General features: G+C 44.9%; 1 protein-coding gene across 1 annotated transcript in view; it reads left to right on the forward strand.

The window, feature by feature from the left end:
* The window catches only part of LOC121276217 (coagulation factor XIII A chain-like), a 126581-nt gene that overhangs the window by 45648 nt on the left and 64556 nt on the right, over positions 1-16377 (forward strand). Inside the window, exon 3 of the mRNA XM_041184388.1 lies at positions 501-689. Within this exon, the coding sequence (XP_041040322.1) occupies positions 501-689 (189 nt within the window). The remainder of the gene's footprint in view (positions 1-500; positions 690-16377) is intronic.

Consider the following 16377-nt stretch of genomic DNA (forward strand, 5'->3'; position numbering starts at 1 on the left):
TGCACAATTGTAATGTGAAACACCATTAACACATCGTACACCATTTACACTTTGCTTCGATCATGTGTACATCCATTAAAGCTTAAAGTTCAGAAACACCTGGTATGTATTAAAAACATATTTGCAAGTGGCAAAGATCTAAGTTTCACCAAAGCATTTTCAGGCAAAGGTATTAAAGTGAGAATGGGAAAGCTAGCGATCTGAAACCAAAACAGGATAATGAAGATCTACATCTCTACATCTGAAAGAGAAAGATTTCTAACGTAACAGAACAGGGTATATCCTGACGAATGGTTATGTTTGAAATGATAATCTAATTTTGTGTAGCAAATGCTGATTGACTTGTGCGTTATTTTTTGGTTTCGATAACTGCAACTTCATTTTTAGAAGGGTAATTTGAAAAGTTCACCATTTCACCAGGAATGAGTCAAGCAAGGGCAGTGCATAAAAAAGCTGAACAGTCTGAGAGAGCACTGACGTGTTTTCCTTTTTGTTCCAAGATTTTCTCGAGGTATGGAACGTTGATGTCCACCCAAATCCAGATGACGTTAACAAGAAACAGCATCATACAGAGCTCTACGACTGCAGGAATCTGATTGTGAGACGTGGCCAGCCTTTCCAGATCACTATCACCTTCAACCGTGCTTATGATTCAGGAAAGGACAAGCTTTGGGTTGAGTTTTTGATAGGTGAGTACTGAGCAAAAAGTTGTGGTCACTCAGAGCGAGTCTGTGTAGAGCATTAAAGTCAGTGAATGTGCATCTGGAATTCATTTGATTGTTGGAATCATTAATGCATCTTGCAGTTATCTCTGGAAAACAAATCAGATTACATGACGCTTAATATTGGCCCGGGTCTTCTGGTCTCCAGATTGTCGGATACCAGGCATATGACTCGATGAGTTTCGGGACCCCACAGAAGCCCCAGCGCTCTGACTCCGTGGTAATTGCTTGGGAAGTTTGAAATTCCGACGAGCAATTCCCCTGCTGCCTGGGACCCTCAGAAAGAGTCTCTATGACTCTGAGTTAGAGTCAAAGACTTTACACAGTTCCAGTGCACTTACCTGGATAGTTACCCAGGAAATGTAAGACAGAAAAATCCCAGTCTAACACCTGGATAACTTTCCAACTGACCCCACCCAATCACACACACACTGACATCCCCCACCCCCCCCACCGCCCCCCACCAACCACACACACTGAGCTCCCCGACCTGACCCAACTAACACCCGACCCTACCCACTCACACGCCAGCCGACCTCACTCACCTCACCCGCCTGCCCCCTGCCCATCTGCCACCTTACCACCCCGCCCACCACCACCTGCTACCCTATCACCTGCACCCTCCTGCCACCCTACCACCTGCACCCTACCCGCTTATCCACTTACCTCACCCAACCTACCCATTCACTCATTCACCCATTCACAAACATTCACCCACCACCCACTCACTAATATTCACACTGGACATTTAAATCCACCTTACGGTAGCTAGTGCCATAAGAAGGGGGCGTGTCTTCTGCACTGATCCTTTTCACTGCTCTTTGCGAGGATCCCTGAGCTGAGGGAGATCTTCTACATCGTGGATCAAAAGTCCGGCGTTTTCAAACATATCCAGATATATGGGTAGTTTTCTGTCTGATCAGCGTTGGATACAACGGTTCCAACTCTGCTCGGAAGATTTGGGCCATTAATTATCCTCAGTTCTGGACCATTTTCATTAAATATGAAGCACTGAGCGCAGATTCAGCAGGGTTGGTTCAGCAGATGTTATACAGCACATCTGGTGTCAGTGCCAGAGACACTGACAACATTGCTTTTCTTTTTTAGCCTGATCTCTGATCTCCGAGCGATATAAATCAGGGGTTCACTTATGGGATCTTGCATCTGTTTTTCTGTGAATTGTTCATAGCCTAACAGAGGCCACATATGTGGCTCCGAAGCCTAGCAATCCAGCTGTTGAGCCCCGGGGGTCTCAATCCTACTCGTGTTTATATTTCTGATTTGGTGGCTTATCCTGTTTAACTGTCTCAGAGGTTTGGGCAGAACTGTTGTTAGCAGTAATCCCTTGTGGGCAAACAAATCTCAAATCAGCCAGCAAAATATTTTGTTTGCAGCAAGTTGAAATGGAATGTGGATTCTTGGGCTTGAGAAGCCTTTGGACCATGATCTCAGAATCTCACTATTCGATGCTGGCCAGCATTGACTTTGCCTGACCCCTGCAGGGTCAGTGAGAGGGAAGGACATCTTATTAGCAAGGGAGGACATGCCTGCAAGCATAATTGCAGGCACATCATTGGTGTCTGCCCTGTGTAACCCCAGGCTTTACTCCCCCTCCCCCGTATAATGAGGCCCATCGAGATATTGAAAAATGTAACCTTTTCTTGGGGGCCGAGCTACTTGCCTTGACTGTACCTCCCTTTCCATGTCGGATGACTTTTGGATGTAACGTTAAATTAGGTCCCGTCTATCTTAGTTGGACATAAAGATCCCAACTCTGTGCACCTGATGCACAGACGGACACCAGGCCTACGTGACAAAAATCTTTCGTCAGTGGTAAGGTGCTTCAGTTGGGACATCCTGATATTGTGAAAAATGCTGTATGAGTTCTCATGTTCAGAGTGAGCTGCTTTTGTTTATTAGTCATGAGAATAAGAATCCTTGAAGTTATGGAACTGAACGGTGCAATATGGTACTGGAATAACTTTTACAAACAAGAGTTTCACATGAATACCATTACTAGCCTAAAATGTTCAATATTTACCAACCATGCCTGAGTGAAGATAAGAGAATTAAGACTTAGAGGGAAAATGACAGCTCTGATATTTCAGCTCAGTTTGCTGAGACATTTCTATTTCACACACTTGAACTGATATGAGGCTAGTAGATCAAGCAGATAAGTCGAGCAAACAGCAACATCACCACAATCTAAACATTGAGAAGGAAACAGTCGAAGATGACAGCATTTGACTGTTTAAAAAAAACAAATTCCAATGACTTTAAAAAAGGAGATAGCCCAGATAATTTGGAAAGAAATATTAGGAAAGGCCACGGGCAAACAATAGAAAATTGTTTAAATTTAAACAAGAATTGATTGGGATGCAGACCGCATATATTCTCACCAGAAGTAAAGAGAATACAGCAAAAGCTGGAGTTTCTTGGATGAGTAGAGAACTCAAAATTAAAATAAGACACAACAAGGAGGCGTAAAAATGAAACAAGGGCCAATAACACGATAGAAAATCAAGCAGAGCCTGGAAAACATGGATGGAAATTAGTATTTGGATGGGATGCCAATCAAGTGGGCGGCATTGGCTAGTGTTGAGCTTATGAGTGTTGTTGGAGCTGCACTCATCCCAGGCAGGTGGAAAGTATTCCTCCTGTATCACACTCCTGGTTTTCTTGCAAATGGTGGAAAGGCAGTGAGGAGTCAGGAAGTGAATCATTTGCCGCAGAATACCCGGCCTCTGCCCTATTCTTGTAGCCACAACATTCACGTGGCTGGTTAGATTAAATTTCTGGTCAGTGATGATTCCCAGGATGTTAATGGCGGTGGATTTGGTGTGACAATGCCATTGAATGTCAAGCAGAGGTGGTTATACTCTCTCTTGGTGGAGATGGTCATTGCTTGGCATTTATGTGGCACCAATGTTACTTGACACTTATCGGCCCAAACCTGAATGTTGTCCAGGTCTTGCTGCATGTGGACACGGACTGCTTCAGTATCTGAGGAGTTGTGAATGGAACTGAACACTGTGCAATCATCAGTGAACATCCCCATGTCTGACTTTTTGATGTAGGGAAGGTCATAAATGAAGCAGCTGAAGATGGCTGGGCCTAGTACACCGCCCTGAGGAAACCTTGCAGTGATGTCTTGGAGTTAAAGGAAGGGAGTTAAAGGAAGAGCAGAGGCGTTTGCAGATGGAAAGATAAATCTTTTCAGGGAGTGTCATGGAAATGTGGAAATATTAATTGAATCTTTTGAATTGTTTCTACAAAAGAAAGCGGTGTTGGGATGCAAAGAGTACAAGAGGAGATAAGGGGCTTAAGATGACTGTAGATAAAGAAGTAGTAATGAAAAGGTCTGGTGAAAAAGTCATTAGGTTTACATGGCATACATCATATGAATGTTAGTGAAATCAGAGAGGAAATAGTAGAGGCTCTGACCATGATCTGTCAAACATCCCTGGCTTTGGAAGTTGTACCAGAAGACTGAAAGATTGCCAGTGTAACACCTCTGTTCAAGAAGGGGATTGGGTAACCACAGACCAGCCAGCTTGACATCAGCAGTTGAGGACTATAATATATAATAAGCAAATAATTAGAATTGTTGAGAACAACCAACACAGTTTTGTAAAAGTAAAGTTGTGTCTGGAAAGTGCAACAGAGTACATAGAATCTGATACAGCAGAGGAGACCATTCAGCCCATTTGTGCCTGTGCTGGCTCTTTGAAAGACCTACCAATTAATCTCATTCTCCTGCTCTTTCCCCATAGCCCTCTCATTTTCTTCCCTTCAAACATTTATCCAATTCCCCTGTGAAAATTACTATTGCAGTGCATTCCAGATCACAAGAACTTGCTGCGTTAACAGAAATTCCTCATTGAGATCATAGTGTTGTTGGTGGATGATGGAGTCTCCCGTTGAGTTATTGGATCAGTTTCAGTTACCACAAGTGCACTGATGGCTGAAGAGTCCAAAATGGCTGCAGCTTTCACGTTAAAAAGCAGATGAGGCAGGTAGGTGAGTTCGTCTGCTTGTCCAGCACCTGACAACCAGCCATAAGTTCAGAAACAGAGAATACCTTAGTGGTTCATTAAAAACAGTATAGAATACGAGAGCAGTGAGGTAATGCCAAACCCACACAGACCATTGGTTAGACCACTGTTAGAAGTAGGGCGAGATTTTCCGGCCCCACCCACCTTGGGAATCATCGCATGTGAGGTGGAAAATTTGACGGACGAGAAGAAAGTCCTTTGACGTCGGGCGGTAATTTCTGGTCCCGTGGAGGACGAGACCGGAAAATCCCATGGAAAAGACCATGGAAGCAATACAGCAGAGATTTACTCAAATCATACCAAGGCAAGAGCCTTAGGGAAGAGGAGAGACCAGAGAAATTGGGTCCATTTTCACTAGAACAGAGAACAGTTAACATCAAATCTAACTGAATTATTCATAATTGAGGGATTTTGATGAGGTAAGTTGGGAAAAATTATTTCCATTGGTCGGTATTGGTAATTAGAGAGCATAATCTTCACCAAAAGAATGAAATAAGAGAGTGGGAGGGTTTTGTTTTATGCAGGAAGTTATTAGGGCACGGAATACTTTATCAGAAACAAAGGTGGATGCAGAAAAGCATGGTAGCTTTTAAAAGGGAAGCGAATAAATATTTGAAGAAGAAAAATTTAGGTCAATAAACTTGTATCATTCCCAGGAGGGACCCAACTCATTCTGGAGCAGCTGAAAGGATGATGTAGATTCCGTGACAGACTATGCAAAAAATGTTGTTAAAAGAAAATAAGGTCTGCAAAAGATCACGAAATCTAGAGACATTTTTTTAAAAAACTATTTGTAGGGCAGCAACTGTTGGTATCACTATTCTTGGTGATGTTTTGCATCGACATTTACCAACATAAATTGTTTGTCGACTCTGTTTTTTGGTTTTGTTATGTCAATTGTCATAATGTAGTTGCAGGTTCTGACCATGAGATGTCTCTCTAGAGCAGGTTTCTGAAAGTCCACTTCCAACTCTGCTCAGAAACAATTAGCTTATTTAAAAAAAACAGGGTCAAGGTGAACCAGTGGACGTTTTTAATTGTAATATTTCCAAACAAGCAAGGCATCCCACCAGGAACACAAAGTCAGAATAATGCACCTTTTACCTAATGCTACTTTCCCCTTACACTATTGCCACCTGTTTAGCAACAGGGGTGTAAGGTGAGTGAGGGAGTGAGTGAGGCACTGTGGACAACTAGCACATAGAGGTTGCTTTGCACAGTTGTCACCAACATTTCTTTGTTTGCATGTACAGACTAGCAGTGTGGAGGACCGTTTTAATTCCTCCCACCCAAAGAAAGCCAGACTTCTGAACACACCAGCAGACCTGTTGCTTCATTTCTGCCCGCTGTCATCTTAACTCCAGATTTCCCTTAAGTGACCAAGGCACCTGCCAGAAGCAGTATTTACATAGTCATCAGGACCACAGACCAGGGAGAGTTTTAGTATTGAAAAGCAGAGGTGATCCCCAGTAGTAAAACTGAGTGGGATTGGTCTAAAGATGTCACTTGGAAGGAGTCTTTAAAGCGACACTCACCTGCAAGTAGTATCTATTTGCTATGGTGATTTCTTCTGTACTTCCACAATAGGGTCTGCCTTGGAGATTTCTTTTTCCATCATTTACTCTGTTTTAAGACCCTCAATAAGACGCTCAAGAGTTTAAGGTGTGTGCCTTTCTTAGCACTTTGGTTACATGATGGGAAGAGTAGCAGCAGTAGGCTGGCCAATTACAAGGAGCAGTAGCTGGGCTTCTCATGATACGGGCTGATCAAACAAGGTCTTAACTAGTCCCTAGAGTATTTGGGACTACAGCCACTTTCCTTCAGTTGTCTGAGGAGCAGTGCTTCTGGAGCCCACACTTCTCTGAACAGATTGTCTCAGAACAGCAATGGAAGCCTTAGAAAGTAGAACACTTTTTAATCATAATTTTTGGGCTTGTAAGCAGCATTTATCGCTCATCCCTAGTCACCCTTTAGCGGGTGTTGGTGGTCTGCTTCTTGAACTACTGCAGCCCAAGCAGTGAAGGTATTCCCACAGATAGGGAGTACCATGATTTTGACCCAGTGATGATAAATGAATGGCCATATAGGCCGAAGCTTGGATGGTGTGTGATTTGGAGGGGATTTTAGAGGTCATGGCGTTCCCACACACCTGATACCTTTGTCGTTCTTGGTGGTTCAGACCCTGACTTTGGGAAGGGCTGCCAAAGGAGCCTTGGTGACTTAGCATCCCCAGTGCTTCAGTGGTGGAGGGAGTGGATATTTAAACTGGTGGGTAAGGTGCAGATCAAAGCCAGTTGTTTTGTCCTGCATGGTGTTGAACTCCTTGAGTGTTGTTGCTGCTGCAGCTATCCAGGTGAATGGAAAGTAATTCATCATATCCTGACTTGTTCCTTGTAGAGGGTGTGGTGGCTTTGGGAGTCAGGGTCCACTCACTGCAGAATATCCAGCCTCTGACTTGCTCTGGTAGCCAGGGCACTTGTGTGGCTGGTCCAGTTGACTCTCTAGACAATGGTTAGCTCCCAGAATGTTGGTGATGGGGGATGGTGCAAAAAACAAGTCTGTAGTGTTTGCAGCCATCTTCAGCCAGAGGTGCTGGGTAGATGATCCAGCTCGGCCTCATCCTGAGGTCATCAGCATCACAGATGCCAGTCTTCAGCCAATTCAATTCACTCCACGTGATATCAAGAATCGGCTGAAGGCACTGGATTCTGCAAAGGCTATGGGCCCCAACAGGATCCCAGCTGTAGGACTTGTTCTCCAGAACTAGCCACACCCCTGGTCAAGCTATTCCAGTACAGCTACAACACCGGCATCTACCTGACAATGTGGAGAATTGCCCAGTTATGTCCTGTACACAAAAAGCAGGACAAATCCAATCTGGCCAATTACTGCCCCATCAGTCTACTTTTGATCAACAACAACGTGATGGAAGGTATCATTGACAGTGCTATCAAGCGGCACTTGGACAACAATAGCTTGCTCACTGTTGCTTGGTTTGGGTTCTGCCTGAGGCACTCAGCTCCTGACCTCATTCCAGCCTTGATCCAAACATGGACAAAGGAGCTGAACTCCAGAGGTGAGGTGAGAGTGACTGCGCTTGGCACCTAGGCAGCATCAAGGAGCCCCAGCAAAACTGAAGTCAATAGGAATCATGGGGAAAACTCCAGTGGTTGGAGTCATACCTAGTACAAAGGAAAATGATTGTGATTATTGGAGGTCAACCATTACAGCCGCGTTTCAGGACATTGGTTGAATATGTTGAATTTTGTGCCCTTGCAACAATCAGTGCTTCCTCTAAGTGATGTTCAACATGAAGGAATACTGCTACATCTGCTGAAAGAAGCAAATAGGTAGCAATTAACAGGAGATTTCCTTAATCCCATATGACCTGACACCATGAGACTCTATGGGGTTCAGAGTCAATGCTGATGTTCCCTACAACCACTCCTGAACACTAGATACCATTGTAGCTCATAAATATATATTGTAACACATTTCTGGTGGCCACTCCTGCCATTGGACAGGACATATCCAGGGATGTTGATGGAGAACTCGAATGAAGGTTGATAGATATGATTCTGTGAATATGATTATGTCAGGCTGTCGTGTCATAGAATCATGAACACAGAAGGCTATTTGGTCCATTGTGTCAGTGCTGGCTCACCTCTTCCCACAGTATATGAGACAGCTCTGGCACCTGTCTGAGCTGCTATTGAGGTGTATCTTTGAGGATTGAAAGGATTAGGTGTCCCTTTGTCAAGTCCCATTAACTAACGTAATTCAAGGCTGAGCAACCCATCTAGTTTTATTCTTGTTTCTCTTTGAAATGGCTTTAAACAACTGGCTTGCTAGGCAACTTCAGAGGGCTGTAAAGGGTCAGCCAAATTGATGTGGGACTAGAGTCAGGTACAGGTCAGAATGGGAAAGGACAGCAGATTTCCTTCCATGAACAAACCAGTGGTTTTTACTAGAATCCACGAGCTCCAGTACCAGCCTTTTAAAAACTGAATGGCATTTGAACTCACATCCCATTGAGATTACCAGTCTAGCCCTCTTGTTTACCAGTCTATTAACATAACCACTACACTACCAGATCAGAGAGGGACGCATGGATGTTAGGTCTTGGACAGCAGAGTGTAGCTGGAGGCAATTACAACAGGAACAAATGTCAGAAAATTGACCATGTTCATTGCTGAAGTCGATTTGTTTCCTATGTATCGTGAGATGCTATGTAAAGTACTTGCCTTCCTGCCCATCATGAGACAATTTGCAGGGTAAATCTTGCACACAGGTGCAATATAAAGCTGTCTTTAAGAAGCAGAGCACACTCAGAATGCGTGACTTCATGTTTTGGCTATGCAGTAAACAGATCTTATCAGGAAAATAATTTATATAACACAAACCATCTGTGAGTTGTTATTCAGCTGGCTGAAAATGCACTTGGAATACTTGAAATCCACGATTAGGAGCCACAAGGTTAATTTAGCACATTTTTAAATGTGTACCAATTATGAGCTTATTTTTCATCCTATATATCATACCCCGACTTTTTTTCTATCAGCGTAACGGTTAATGTCAGTGACAAGTGAACCATGGCAGAGAGCAAGGTGGGAAATCTGGGGCAGGATCTTCCCCCCGTTGGGGGGGTTGTGAGGGAGCGGGCGCGAGCGGGTGGGTTCCCGATCGGTGCCCCAGTTTGGGGGCGCCCCGCCATTTTACATGGGCGGGCCAATTAAGGCCCGCTCAGCATGATGTCAGCTAGGAAGCGCTATGTGCTCTCTGTCCGGCCAGGGGTGTGTGGGTGGGGGGGGGGATTCCCTCAGCTGGCAGTGCACTCTTTCACGCATGCGCACGAAAGAGTGCACAGATCACCCTGAGGCTAAGTGCTGCCTCAGGGAGATCGGCTCAGGTTTGAAAGCTGCAATAAAGGAGGCGAAAAAAATTACTGACATGTCCACTCACATGACACTGTCACATGAACTGGGTCATGTCAATGTCTTTTATTTAAACATTTTATAAAAATTTTAATACCCTCATCAAACCTTATCCTGCCCGTGGGTGAGTGAGGTTTCATGTTTTTTCAGAAGCCTGCCTTAAGGTTGGACGGGCAGGTCCATCAATCATGTTAATTACTTTTTTAATGGCCTTAATAGGCCTTTAACAGTTCGGCGGGCGCACAGCTGAATCGGCTTTGTGCCCGCCAAACTGAAAATCTAAATGACGCGGGGTGATATCAGGACACACGCCCGACATCGCCCTGCATCAGTTTACGTGTTGGCTAGTGGGCTCCGCCCCCTGCTCACTAAACAGAAGATTCTGCCCATGGTATCTGTCTTACAAACTGTCTGGCTTTCACCCGTTCTGAAATTGCTGTGGAGGCTTTGGGGATGATGGCCACTGCTTTGTCCAAGGCAGGAATTGGCCTGAATTCTGGTTATTGCTGGCATAATTGTTCATTTCAGTGGCTAGCACACCGAATTAGAGCCATTGTGTACCACACAATGAACGCCTACTGCTCTTGTGAATCGGGCACTGCAAACAAACCAAGTTCTCATCTATAGGGATTCTGAACCAGGTTCATTACACTGGAGCTCCCTTTCAAAGCTATCTCTTGGCAGTCGATGCCAGTGGGCAAGATGAGCTTCAGCACAGAAGGGCTGTCAGGCTTCCTGTGCCAGTACCTTCCAAACCTGCAACCTCTACCACCTAGAAGAACAAGAGTAACAGATGAATGGGAACAGCACCACCGGCAAGTTCCCCTCCAAGTCACACACCATCCTGATTTGGAACAATATCGCCGTTCCTTCACTGTCACTGGGTGCAAAATCCCCACCTAACAGCACTGCGGGTATACCTACACCACATGGACTGCAGCTGTTCAAGAGGGCAGCTGACCGTTGCCTTCTCAAGGGCAATTAGGGATGGGCAATAAATGCTGGTCTAGACAGTGATGCTTGCAGCTTGTGAATGAATGAAAAAAGTGACAGGAAAGATGTATTGTCTGAGCTCATTGCACTGTCACTCATCAGATTTGCAGTTCCAGGAAAAGCTACCAGGCAACAACTGGAGAGCACAGCACCCAGAGACAAAGATGAGGTAGTTTGTGAACTGTGCCCCCTTTTTATAGAAGGTCTTCGGCTAATGTTGCAAATAGGGGCCTGAAAACGGGGCTATGGGTTTGTCGAGTTTTTTTCTACCTCCAGAATCTAGCAACGATCACAATTTTTCCAGCTCTGGTTCCCTTCAGGCCAACGCCAGGAGGAGGGCTTTTGGTATCCAAGAGGCCATGTGCACTTTATTCGGGAGGGTTAAAGCCTTTTATCTTCTCGAGCACTGACTGGCAACATCAGCGTGACAGGGCTGTCTAATTCCATCAGATTCTTGGCTTTTCCCCAAAGAACAGGAGGTGATTGGGTGACATACATCTACTGTTGCCCCTGCACCCACACCCCCCACCCCGACTCTGCCCCGTAACGGTCTAAGATGAGCAGAATAACTTCTTATTCTATCAAGGTACAAGTGATCTGTGATCAACTTCACCATATTATGCAGACCAACGCCAGGGTTTCCAACAGTGCTGGCAAGGCTTTATTTCTGTGACAGGTGTCTGTGCCAGACTTGCTGGAAGACCAAGGATGGGTGGCTGTTAGAAGCTAAGACTAACCAAAAGCTAAACACTGCGGAAGCTGGGAACCTGGAATAAAAACAGAAAATGCTGGAAAAACTCAGCAAGTCAGGCAGCATCTGCGGAAAGAGAAACAGAGTTAAAGGCCAGAATTTTCCCGTCGGCGATTTGGGGGCGGGGCCTGCTCGCCAACGGGAAAGTGACGCGGGATGACATCAGGAGGAACCCCCGATGTCATCCCGGTCCCTTTAAATATTCAGGAAGGCGGGCCGACAGCGAAATCAGCTGTCCACCCGCCGACCTGTCAATGGCCAATTGAGGCAGGAGGACAGGCTAATTAACATCATTAAAGACCCTGTCCGTCCGAAAGATCCTGTCCGTCCAACCTTAAGGCTGGTGGGTAGGCCAGGAGCCCCAGCGGGTAGGCCAGGAGCCCCAGGTGGCTTCTGATAATACAGGAAACCTCATTCCCTGGCGGAATGAAGTTTCATGTCCGTTTTAAAAACTTTAATAAAGTTTATGTCGTTTTTATTATCATGTCCCATCTCATGTGACATTGTCACATGAGGGGGACATGTTAATAATATTTTTATTTCTCTATATTTTAACTTCTGTGCATTGTCACTAATCTCCCTGAGACAGCACTTAGTCTCAGGGAGCAGAGCGCTCCTTCGTGCACATGTGCAAAACAGCGCACTTTGACAGCTGGGGATTCCCTACCCCCACCCTGGACAGGAAGCTCATAGCACATCCCATCGGGCAGGCCGCTGGGCGGGGCCTTAATTGGCCTGCCCATTCAAAATGGCGGCGGGCCTCGTTTCAGCGGCGGGGGTCGGCTGTCCACCTGCCACCGAGCCGGTGGGGCCCGCCCGCCATTCGAGGGCAAGATTCTGCTCGATATTTCACGCCTGTGACCTTTTATCGGAATTCTGATGAATGGCCACAGACCTGAAATGTTAACTCTGTTTCCCGCTACCCGCCTGATCCTGCCTAATGAAACAAACCTAATGTTTACGCAGCCACCAGAGTAATTACTGAGCACAGCATTGGCATATTATAGCAATGCTTCAGATGTCAGGCCAGAGGAGAGGTCAATGCTATAATATAGCCCAGAGAAGGTCTCTGGGAACTGTGCCATCTACTGAATACTCCATGAGTTTTCCATATAATTATTTCTAGCTTGGAGGAACAGGAACAGTGAAGCAATGCCAGACAACAGGAAACAGTGCTAGAATGAGAGAGAGAGAGACCATGGAAATTCTGTTGTCATCATTGTGGGCATTAGACGTTGTCCTTGGTCAGGATCGATAGAGACTACTGGAGGCAGAGTTGTTGGGAAACTTCATTTTCCGATTAGGCACTTTACAGCCTTCTGAACTTAATATTGAGTTCAACAACTTCAGACCATGGACTCTGTCCCCCACTTTGATATATTTTTTCCCCAACCCCCTTCTCCCACAGGGCCAGTCTGTAACCTGTTCTTATGTTTTGCTTTCAGAGACTGCTGACCCTTGTTCTGTTATTAACACATTCTGCTATCTGACCTTCATGCCACTATTAGCACCTGCCTTAGTCTTTAACACTATCATTACCACTCCCTTTGTCTTGTGTCCATGACATCTTTGTCAAATCTCTCCTGAGCTCCCATCTATACCTTTCTTACTTTGCTCCACCTGCTCCACCCCCTCTTAAACAGTATAAAATCCATCACATTTCTACCTTGCTTCAGCTCTGAAGAAGAGTCATACATACCTAAAATGTTAACTGTGTTTCTCTCTCCACAGATACTACCAGACCTGCTGAGTTTTTCCAGAATTTACTGTTTTTAGTTCAGATTTCCAGCATCTACAGTATTTGGCTTATATTTTTATGTTGGTAAACTTTACCTTTTATTAAATATTCTACTAACGATGTACAATACAAGGCTTAGCACGAGGTTTCACAAAGAATTATTTCTCAGCATAGTCTGTTGTCACGTGACCTTACATCAGTGATGATGTAGACTGTCTATTTACGTATTTAACATTAGCTCTTTTCGCTACAAAATGTAAGTCCGGAAACAGCAGCGAGGCCGGGGAAATTGGACAAGGCACTGCAAGTAAAAGCAAAATATTGCTCTGGAGAAGAGTCATACAGACTCGAAACATTAGTGCTGTTTCCCGCTCCACAGATGCAGCCAGACCTGCTGAGTATTCCCATCATTTTCTGTTTTCATTTCATAATTAGCCAAGTACTTTGTCACGGCCCAGCTGATGGTAAATGCTGAGCTACTCAAATCCCGAAGGGAAACTTGAACCAACTGCCACAACTGTTTTGCAATTTGTATATTTAGGTCAAGGTGCGCGCCTTGAATTCAGTAGCAATAAGTCCACTGAGTCTTAGAGACATTTTACAAACTAAATTAAATGTTTATTAATAAAAGAAAAAGATTTTAAGCACATATATAGGTCTACAAATTACTAGTATGATAACTCCTGGCTCCCTGGATTAACCTAAGTCCCAGTTACACCTCTGTTAGGGCAACAGTAAAACACATAGGGCAGAATTTTGCCCTTGGTGGGTGGGCGGGCCCCACCAGCTCGGCAATGGACAGACAGCCAACCCCCGCGGCCTACCCAACAGGAAGCGCTATACATTTCCTGTGCTGGGGGAGGGAATCCCCAACTGTCAATGTGCGCTCTTTCATGCATGCACACGAAAGAGCGTACTGCTCGCTGAGACCAAGTGCTGTCTCAGGGAGATTAGTGACACTGTCAAAAGTGTAAAAAATAGAGAAATAAAAATAAGTTTCATGAATAATCTGGAGTCTGCTGGGGCTCCTGGCCTGCCCACCAGCCTTAAGGTTAAACGGGCAGGGTCTTTAATGACTTTAATTGGCCATTGACAGGTCGGCGGGTGGACAGCTGATTTCACTGTCCGCCCGCCTTGCTAAAAATTTAAAGGGACCATGATGACGTCTGGGGTTCCTCCCAACGTCATCCCATGTCATTTTCCCGTTGGCCCCGCCCCAAATCACTGACGGGAAAATTCTGGCCATAGATTTTTAAAAGACCCAGGCAAATTAACACAATACCCTGAACAGTCGAATTCAGTGTAAGTTTTCTTCAGTTCTTTGTAGACAGCAACATGAAGCTTGGATGCTGGAGGCTTTTCACACTTGTGTTAGATCTTAAAATTCCTGCCCTTACACACAGCTTTCACTCCTTTATACATATTTTCCCCTTTGAATGCAAATTCCCATTGTTTCACTATGCTTTGGAATTTACCTCTCTAATAGCAAAAATCTATCATAGTACTAATTGTACCAGTAATCTTTGGGGAAAATACACACAGTTTCTTAACTTCTTCTAGCTAGGTGTAACACTTCACCCCCTCTTTTGAATTCAAGCTACTCTGGTTTATTTTAAAATGCAAATGTTCGCTTTACACTTCACATTCTAAAACTTCACCTATGGTTACCTATTTAGCATTTCAAACCTGGCTTCACTTCTTATGTCAAAGCCTTCAGACCAGCTGTCTTTAATTCAATTAAGTCGCACACACACACCCATAGACACAGACCCCACTATTGCTCTAATTTTACAATAAAGTCCAATATCATTATGAAAATTATTATATCTTCCTGACATATTTGAGTTACTGACCTAAGGGATTTTCATTTCCACATGTACACAGTTAACTGATCCAAAACATTGTCAGTAACACTGTCCTCTGCATTTACCAGGGGACAGAATTTTCTCCCCGTTGGGGGTGGGGGGGAGGGTGTTATATGGAGGTGGGCGGGAGTGGGTTTGAACCCAATCGGTGCCCCCGATCAGGTCAGCGCCGCCAATGTACGTGGGCTGTGTGCTCTGTGTGTGGGCGGTGGGGGGGATTTCCCTGAGTCGGGGCCTGTGCAGAGCAACAGAGGTGCCTCGGGAGATTAGTTTAAGCTTTAAACAACTAAATAAAGAAATTAAGAACTTTTAAAACAGTGTCACATGAGCTGGGACGTGGCAATGAAATTTTAAAAAAAAAGATTTATTGAATCTTTAAACCCTTCATGAAACCCCATCCCACCCGTGGATGAGGTTCCATGAACAATGCGAAGGCTGCCTGGGCTCTCCGCCTGCCGCCCACCAACCCCCCCCCCCCCAACCCCCCACCACACTCCCCTCCGCCATCCTTAAGGTCGGACGGGCAGCTCATTTTATTCATCCAATTAGTTTTTAACAGGCCTTGATAGGCCTTTGACAGTTTGGCAGGCGGACTCTACATGCCGCATGGGGATGTCAGGATGCTCAGTGAGCAGGCCCCACTCCCTGCCCGCCGACTGGAAAATTCTTCCCCACAGAATTTCGAGTTTAGAAATGAGCCACTCGGCCCGGGCCAGTGCTTATGCTGCACACCAGCCTCCTACCATTCACCTCTTCTGCGTTCACCCTGTTAACAAATCCTTCCATTCCTGTATCCCTCGCGTACCGCATCGAAAATAAAAACAATCTTGATTGCCTGTGATTTTCTGCCTCTTCCCGTTTTTTGAAGTTGGTTTGGATAAAACTGGCTACAGCAAAGTTGGGAGCAACCACCATTCTGACTGGAAAAATAAAATCAATTAAACGTAGAATTGAGAAACAATAAGAAAATATGCCCCAACTAGTGGAACTCCTGGCCCCATGATTCATGAGGAGAACAGTGGGGAGTTTGGGGTAAATATTTGAAGTGCGGGGAAAACTTAGGCCAAGGTTGTGGGATGGGGTTTGCTAACAATGTGGGTAAATGTTTCAATGGGTCTTCACATTTATTTAATTTTTAAACATTTATCATTATAAATAGGTGGCAGCCAACATGAGCTCAGAAAGTATTGGGAATGAACTTTACAAGAGAGGCATTGGGCGAGTCTGCATTCCAGTGTTTTGTCATGGAAATTTTGAGTTAGTCATAATTCTTTTGCTGTATGGATATTTCCCATGCTCTGGAGACATTTTTTGCCCTA

Source organism: Carcharodon carcharias, chromosome 3 (genome assembly GCF_017639515.1).
Source record: "Carcharodon carcharias isolate sCarCar2 chromosome 3, sCarCar2.pri, whole genome shotgun sequence".
In the NCBI taxonomy this organism is placed as follows: Eukaryota; Metazoa; Chordata; class Chondrichthyes; order Lamniformes; family Lamnidae; genus Carcharodon; species Carcharodon carcharias.